At 31.3% G+C, this 9,274-nt stretch overlaps 1 protein-coding gene across 1 annotated transcript; it reads left to right on the forward strand.

The window, feature by feature from the left end:
• The first annotated feature begins 1,918 nt into the window (after positions 1–1,918).
• Positions 1,919–7,733, forward strand: LOC132752062 (uncharacterized). Its single transcript, XM_060742329.1, has 6 exons — positions 1,919–2,061; positions 2,528–2,766; positions 3,389–3,524; positions 4,200–4,379; positions 5,338–5,511; positions 6,194–7,733. The coding sequence occupies exons 1-6, from the start codon at positions 1,959–1,961 to the stop codon at positions 6,256–6,258; spliced, it is 897 nt and encodes a 298-aa protein (XP_060598312.1). The 5' UTR covers positions 1,919–1,958; the 3' UTR covers positions 6,259–7,733.
• The last annotated feature ends 1,541 nt before the right edge of the window (positions 7,734–9,274 follow it).

The raw sequence follows: 9,274 nt of genomic DNA on the forward strand, positions 1-9,274 counted from the left end.
AATTTAAACGTTTCTATTATTCATTATTTTCCTAAGTATAATAATTATATTTACATTAAAACATTAGACAATACAAAAGATCACATCATAAAAATCTATACACATATATAACATAAGGTCGACGAGAAACCACCATAATTCTCTTTATACTCCATGGAGCAATATACAATAAAGCTTCAAAACAGAATTACTTCCCTTAATTTATTAAGCGCTTCTAAGATTTCATAATCAGTTACGACCATAGGCACTCGGTTCCAAAACCTTCTATGATTTTAATTTATTTAAAAAAAAATTCATATCATGTATATAAAATACTACAAGGTTTCGCAGCCGCCATGTTTTAACGCAACGGAAGTACGTTGACTGGTGTACAATTTAAAAAAAAATACCGGCTCCCGAGTCACATATTAAAGCATATTGTTGTTGCGGGTACCACGGCGAAATAGTCAATAATTGTGGTACCCGTATTAGCCATTAGTCTCTATTCATCGAATCGGGAACTAGTGTTTTTTAATGAAAATTGTACACCAGTCAACGTACTTCCGTTGCGTTAAAACATATACTGTATATATAATATATATACAAGGGGTTGAACTCGCCAAATCGGCCGAATGCCACTAGTCCAGTATAAGTCAAAATTGCAAAGTCATTTTTACGTAAATCATATAAAGCTATATATCAAATTGCAGCTAAATGACATCACTTGACGTTGACAATTACATTATTGTTCCCACTTAAACCGTTTATGAACAACAAACCGATATTTCGGATAGGCTATCGTATTTTTGCTAGGTCGGACACGACCGTGTAACCTGTCCCCACTCGATTTTCTACGAGTAAAAAGGCAATTTCAAACCATGTCATTGTACCAACCCGCAATAAATCGATAAAACAAATTCAAAGAAACAACTTACCGCCGGAAATGGATTTTAAAATGTTTTATTACATCTGTTAACAACACATTTCTGAATGTGAAAATGAAAGTTGAAACCAGCATCCATTTGATATCACGTGACCGATTTGAAACGGATTATTTCATTGGTTGATTTAAATACGAAGCTGACATGGGTCACAGTATCGTCCGATCAAACGGCGTCTTACAACCGGAGCCGATTATGTATCATGGCTTCAAAAAAACGAAAAAAAAACGGAAGAGTAATAAAAAATAACTGAATGTTTGCTATACTTGATTGGATTTGGAACAATTTCCAGCAGTAAGTTGTTTCTTTGATTAATCTTCCATTAATTGATACTTTCATTAAGCCATTAATTGATATTTTCATTAGGCCTTTAAATAATACTTTCATTAAGGTATTAATTGATACTTTCATTAAGCAATTAATTGATACTTTCATTAGGCCTTTAATTAATACTTTCATTAAGTCATTAATTGATACTTTCATTTAACCATGTTCAATGTTATTATGGCGATAAACAAGTAATGAGGACGTTGTATTTATGCAAAAAGAGCATAGTGCAGTTAAATAACAAGGTTGACTAATTACTTTTATTATAATTATTTCAAAATTTGTGAAATTGTTAAGAAATAATCCTACCTTGTCATTACAACGTTTACATAAATATACATGTATTACGTGTTTGTATGACATAAACATATACTCTGTAAGTATGACATAAACATATACTCTGTAATGTAATTTTTTTAGTATGTAAGATTCATTAAGTATTCAAATGTTATGGCTAAAATGATTGGAGGTTGGTTGTCGAATCTTTCCCTCAGAAATGAAGAGTAAAACTTAATGATATATAAAGTCTCGGGGCTATTATTTATTTAGAGGGCCGATGAAAACCTACCGGTAAAACCTGTCATAGCTTGATAGTATAGAAAGAATGTGGCCTATAACAAAAGTAACTGTTTTCTGCAATATAGCATTACAAACGGGCATATTTTTTATAATGTTATTTATATCTTATATCTTCAGCATTGAAATCTAGAAATGATTCTTCCAATGTACCGTGTAGATCCATCTCCAGACTTGTGTCGAAACTTCGCAGCAATTTGGGTGTTTTTCTTGAGTTTATTTAAGGCGATTTATGCAGGTATTTTAATGTGACTGAAATAAAACGCCACTTTATTTTGTTTTGTACTACAGTACTGTTCATTGTAGAAATTTTTATACCATTTATCATATTCAACAAAGAATGAATTTGTTTGCATTTTATTTCTTGTATGTTTTGCTGCATTTTCTACTGCGATTGACAACACTAGTTTGTTTCATCTTGGTCAATACATTAAAATGTAGCGAAAACAATATTATGTATTTTACTGTTATATAGCTTTATGCTTATTTTTTATGTCAGTAAGGGTCGTACAATACATGTTAAGTAACTATTTGTCCTCATGTAGCACACACGATGATAAATTGTTGTTGTTGTTGTTTTTATTTTCAGAAATGATAACTACATAGCTTTTTTTTAAATTTTGACACCGACACTGTAACAAATTACATGCAGCACATATGGCAAAATAAATATATCACTACACAAATCTTCTCAATTTTCACAGATACGCCAATAACTATTACAAGTAGAACATGTGGTGAGACATACGATATGGATATGTACAAGAACACTGATGTGTATTATGACGGCTCAGATGTATTATACGAGAACCCTTGTCAAGTGCAGTTCACTAAAACGTCTTACGAGCAGTTCATCTGCATACGTGGCGACGATATTAGACTAGATTGTGGTACAGAGTTAGAATACCACGAAGATTTTGTTAAAAATTACATCAATCCTGAGGTATTACTCTGTTGTTATAATGTTTTTTTTATCATAAACGAGGTTTTAAAACTATTATGAGGTTATTACAAACCTATATTGTACAGCCGAGTCTGATAAAGGTTTTGCAGCTGTGTACGAGTCCTGCAACGCCTTTATTATTGCCAAAAATGTTTAATTCATTTATACATTTGACAAAACTTTGTATCTTCAAGTACATCAAGGAATTTATATATATAAATTGATGACCCTGAGCATAATAGTGAGGCTAGATGGAGTACGATATGTACTTAGATATTTTAGATTCTGAAAATGAGGCTACATAGGATGTGATTTGCTTTTAATATTTGTGTTTTGGACTCTGGAAATGGAAACAAGGCTAAATTGATAAGATTAAAGACAATAATGATTTGTATTTCAACATCGTGTGGTTCAAACAATGAAAGTTTATTGGTTATGTTTTATAATGTGTGATATTAATAGTAAGTATACACATGGCAGTAAAGTGGCACTTGGCTAGTACTTAATGAGATTGTGTATTTGGTTTTTGTCTGATTAAGGTATTTCGTAAATTGTAAAGTAAAAGTGAAATGTTGTCGAAAAGAAGCTAACACGATTATACTGGCCTTGTATGGTTTTGCAGGTGGAATTTTCATGTTATGATACAAAAAAGGAAGAATGGTGTCCTAGCCAGTACCAAGACAATATTTACGTTGTTATCAGGAAAGATTCGCGTCAAACGACAGATAGAATTAGACTACGAGTTTACCTCAAAGATGGTAAGCTTAAAGTTAGAATCAAACATTCAATGATTTTGTTTTTAAAAAAATATTTTTTTTTATTATGATTATCACAAAGTTGGTGACAACTGGAAGTCTAAATAACTAAACAGCTAAAATTTTAATTCTCATTTAATAATGACAAGACTTAAAAGACTTAATGCAATTATGAAGTGTATGCAAATTAAATATATGTGTTTTATACTTAGTTTTAACTCAATGGCTCAGAACCTAAAGTATTGTTTTTAAATGTGTTTTAGATGAATTAGTGAATTGTCTTAAAAACAAAGAGACTGAAACGTCTGGTTATGTGAAATGGAATTATTACTTCTTGTAAAACATACTGATTAACTCGAACTTATAAAAATATTTACAACCTTATTTATATATACAACGTACAAGTCCCATGCTTATTTCCAATTGCAAAATGATAAAACTATAACAAACATCGTAACGTTGAGCAAATCTATGTTTATAATATTAAATTTCGAACATTTACAACAAGAATATGCATATGAATGCATCTGGAATAATCATTAGATTTGTCGCATGATTATTATCCACATATATCATTTGATCTGATATATCCCATTTGAGTATAACGTAGGTTTATTTTTTGCAAGCTCCTTTGGAAGTAAGTCGAGTTGTTGCTGAATGCTTTTGTTACTGTTTCAGTGCCAGACGACGATTACCCTACAGGAAGTCTATCTGGAATTATCATTTTATATATAGCAATCCCTATCGTATTTGTTGTAATGTGTACATGCTTGGTCTTGATCATCCGCAAAAGACAATCAGCAACACGCCCTCCTGTTACATACCAAACTACATCAGGCGCAATTAATGTACAAGCAGGTGATTCGCTTTCCTTATATTGAAACGAAGTGTATTGTTGTTGTTTCTCACTGCATGATCCATTAGATAACATTTACTGCATCAGGATATTTAAATGAAGACAATGTTTAATTTCCTTTAAAACATTTAATGCTTAAATGATTTATTAAACTTTTAAGAGTCATGTTTTTTCTTACCAGCTTCTTGCTTAATCCTCGTCAACGGTGATGAATAAAATCGCTGCATTGTCAGTCCACCTGGTAGTCCCAAAATTCTGTCTTTGCTATTTCCGAGGAAAAACTTGCTAAAATTATCAAAACTTCAAAGGAAATTTTACTTTGCATGTCGGCATTAAATTAGCTAATGAAGTGTCAACAGGTGATACCCTTTAATGTCTTTGTGATGTTATTCCACAAAGTGAAATTAAAACAGTAACATTTTCAAAACGTTTGCAGCAATTTACACATTTCAAAAGAACACTAAATCAATCATGTTGCATTCATTTATGATTCGTTATCTTATTTTTTCAGAATATTCAAATAGCAAAATTGAATCCAAATATTTATTACATCGGAATAACTTTTAAACCTATACTTTGCCTCGCCGATTGCATACACTAAATGAAACAATTTTGATTTATTAAAAGAGCTTCACTGAGGTACAAATAGACGAAATACATAAAATATTATCTTTGGGGTTTAATAACTATCTGAAACAAGGAATGAATGAGCGAATGATCTAAAATTGTGCATACATGTTATAAGTACTGATCTATATCGAATGGTTAAAAAATCTCGAAAACATATTTCCAGTCCCGTCAGATGGAGTCTCTTTAGTTTTTCATTCCCTCTACACTTCCTCATTTTACAACCCCTTATCAGATGTGCTAAGCACCCATTCCTTGTTTCTAAAGACTTTGAACAACATACACAGATATGTGATCTAAAATGATTCAACAGTATTTTACTTCTTCAACTAGGTCAAATGAACCCAACACAACACAATCCTCTGCCATATCAACCGATACCGATACAGCATAGCGGACTTCAAGGAAATTACAATGTTCATCCAATGCAAAGTGCGTATCCAGTGCAAGCTGCCAGACAGAATCCTTATTCTCATCAGGGAAACACAGGACAAAATTATAGCAGTGGTACAGTTACATATTTTATATTCTCATTTCTTTATGGATAGAGCTTTGCAATTTTTGGTCATGAGATATCGGCTCCACGTCATGTTTCGAGTGAATGCCTAAAATCTTCCTCTCCGCTAACTTAGTCAAGCATGAGGAAGTCAATGAGGTAACATATCCATAAACAGTTATTTTACTTTCGTTTTGCTACAAATTCTTGCACAAAGTGGATAAAAACATGTTTCTTTATTTTCTATTTTAGATAACTCAAAGGCTATGTTTTAAGCAAAAGATCTTTTTAATGTTCTTTAAGTTTTAAAAACTACAGATGGTCCAGCTATCTATCCTATTTCATTTGCAAATAATTATGCTTGTTATGTCGCCTTGAAAATTTATTTCTATTTTGTTATATCTCATAATAATAGTAATACAGCAATGTCTTAACCTTTAGTCGTAGACGATATAGATTGCAATCAATTGCTACTACCACTGCCATGAACAGGCTCAATCAAAACTTTTGCTAAATGGAATCTTTTTTACCATATTTTAAATTTGCAACTTATTTTTACAAGACAGCTGACATTATGTATTAAATTGTCTAATGTTTTACAAACTAATTGCCTACACTTAACCAATGAAACAAGTGTTATAACCTGCAGATTTAAATAAATGTTCTTGTATACGTATCTCGCTTGTTTTTCAGCGCCGCCGATTGACCCTAGTGCCCCACCACCTCCGTATGAAAGTGTTATCAGCCAAAAGCATTGAAGAACTTGACGTTCTAGGTTCAACTCTGTATTATCCTTCCATATACATGTATATGTAAAAGCGTATATTTTGTAAAAGACATGCGTAATCGATGAGAAAATGATAACGATTTTTTGCACAGAACTTAAAAATTGTTTGATGTAAAATGATGCTACTCTATGGTGGCTTTTAAATTAAGTTTTATTATCATTGCAGCAAGTTTATTCGGGATTATTTAGAAAACATTTGGTCGTTTTTTTGTTTTTTAGAATACACAGATGCAAAAAAAAATTTCTATGGAGTTTTCTTGACACAAAAACAATGCACTTAATCAATTATTAGCCTTATTGCCAATCGTGATCAAAATGGGACAGATACTGAAATATTCTAGCAAAACAAAAAAGCAAAACATTCTGATTGTGTCGAATTATTTTGAGTTGCGTGAATTTTACATATTTATCATACATAAGGTGATTCTTTACAAGTGACTTTCCACGCACTTTTGGACAAGCAATGAAGGCATTGTATAACCCTGTAATTAAATAAATAGTTATTAACATTTCACTGAATGCCAGGTAAATATAAACCAGATCTTTCTGATAATCTTATTTTAACAGTTCTAAACTATTGATCACAAGATTTTGGATAACTTAATAGTCATATCTTAGAAAAAGATTTTTTAAAGTTTTTTATTACGTTTTAAGTATTAGAAGAAACTGTTGTAGAAACACACAAAATAATGTTGTACAATGTGAACTAGAGTGAAATTAAGATAACAATTAAGAGCTGTAAATGTTATTAAATAGGTCTACTGGTGTCAAGAAGTACAAATGTGTGTATGACTATGTCTAGAGACCAAATGAAATGTTATGAGGTTTTCAGTAACGCGTTTGTTACAATCTACATATTTCAAAATATGTAAAATATCTTGATAACATTATACATAATAAAACAAAGATAAAGTGATACATAGATACACTAATCTATATACAGAATCAAGAGACTTAATAAAACCACGAAGTTAATTTGGCTTACAATCATACTTGCCAATGACAAATAATTGAACATTTTAGGAAATCTATATCATGTTTCAAAATGACTTCGCATATATTATGGCTTGACATAGTTCAAAGATAGAACCAGGCTGATGACATAAACAGGAATCCACTACTTACCTATAATGAAATAGATTGTAATATTTGTTCTGAATTAGAAAATGCATTTTATGCCTTATTGGAATATCCCATGTAAAATGATTTGTGAAAATAAAATATAAATAAATATTTTTGGAAGAGACCAAATATGCCAAAATTTAATAAATTTAACATCACAAAATGAAAATGTTACATGAGTTATCAAAGTTTATCTGTCTATCTTTAAAATGTTTGAATGAAGAACAAATATTGATGACGCAAAATTTTCATTTAGTACGTAAATATGATGATAATTTATTGATATTAAATGAAATACATGTGATTTCATACCTACTGTTGTGATATTGTTGTTGCTTTTCTTTTTAAATTGGACTTTGTTGTCCATTAAATGTCAGAAATTGATATTTACATTGTAGTCTGAGTCTTTAATGTTAACTTATGAATTATGTTCCGTTGTGTTTTATTTATGATCCTTTGATAAAACAAAATATTATATCCTTTATTTATCCATTTATTTTATTTATCCCGTGTGTTCTTATTTGTTTTATAAGGGTTTTATGTTTTTGTATGTATTTATAGCACATTTTAGTACAAAAATAAAGGTTTACAATACAAGTTACTTTATTTGAATTAGTATTGACTATTAAAGAATAGCAATATTTTCTATGAATGCACAAAAGTGCATAAATATACAAATATCGACTTATATAGTATTTAGCAAAAACGGCATGGCTTTCCGATGTAACCGACAACAATCATACATTAGTGTCAGTACCAGTACTTTCACACTTAATATTCATCATCAATTAATGTGAGTTGCAACTTTTATCCTCTCATTTCGTTCAGATATATTTTGCTATCTTCTGGTCCACGAATTGGCGTAGAGTATCGACCTTTTCAGTTCTCTTTTTCAGTTCGTTGAATTTTCTGGTCCGTCATAATAACTGATTACTATACACACCTTGTGTTACTCTATATGGAATATGAAATAGTGCTGAAAATGATGAAAGGAGACGTGAGATAATCCTGTTGTTTCATTTTCATTCTTTCATTGACGGATCTGATCAAACAGATACTGCAAATCTCCACCTGGTTTAGTTTTGTTTTCATTACTTTAAGAGATGTCCATACATTTTCATATTCTTGACAGAGTTACTAAGATATATGTATCTCGAAACTATTTGTCCCTCATGCTGTGGCTTAGACTCCCGTCAGGAACTTTTGATTCTTTCGTGTGATGAAGCAATCCAGCAAGGTTACGTGACGTTGGTTCTACTCGGGTGCTCGTTTCTGCCTATAGGCATTTGATGTTTTCCTTTAGCAAAATTCGCATTGCTTTGTTTGTAAAATTTGGTGAAAATGTATTTCGGGTGTTAAGCGGGTGTTTGATGTAGGACTTTTGGGACGGTCTCGAACGATTCCATACGAATTATATACGATTTTGACACGATTGGGCGCTCGCAAACTTAAATACCCTATCACTTTTTAACAGAAAAACATTTTTGAAGGTATGGTTTGGAATATTTATTGACAAAATGTTGACGTTTAAGAATCGTATAATAAAAGGATTTATCATGAGAAAATATAAGTTTCTGTGACTTAAAAAAATGCCGCATCTCATCAAAAAGTATGGTCATTTTCAGTCAAAATTCACGTGAAGTAAAGCTTGCACAGGGTCAGAAATTTGTTAACATGCTCCAATGGATGTTGACTATGAATCCATAACTTTGATTTACTCGAACACATTTGGGATATGTTAAAAATAGATGAATACTTACCGTCCGTCAATTGTGTTTTCTGCGCCGACATGAATATACTGGTACGGCTGTCAACGGTTGAACGGATGTCTGCCCATTTAATTGTACGGTGTGAATAAGATTTTA

The sequence above is a fragment of the Ruditapes philippinarum genome, unplaced genomic scaffold (assembly GCF_026571515.1).
Source record: "Ruditapes philippinarum isolate M1 unplaced genomic scaffold, ASM2657151v2 ctg1620_1_1_1_1, whole genome shotgun sequence".
NCBI lineage: Eukaryota > Metazoa > Mollusca > Bivalvia > Venerida > Veneridae > Ruditapes > Ruditapes philippinarum.

Coding starts and splice junctions, on each gene's coding strand:
- LOC132752062 (XM_060742329.1), top strand. CDS start 1,959: ATGATTCTTCCAATGTACCGTGTAGATCCATCTCCAGACTTGTGTCGA. Junction 2,062..2,527: donor ATTTAAGGCGATTTATGCAG/GTATTTTAATGT, acceptor CAATTTTCACAG/ATACGCCAATAACTATTACA. Junction 5,512..6,193: donor AGGACAAAATTATAGCAGTG/GTACAGTTACAT, acceptor CTTGTTTTTCAG/CGCCGCCGATTGACCCTAGT.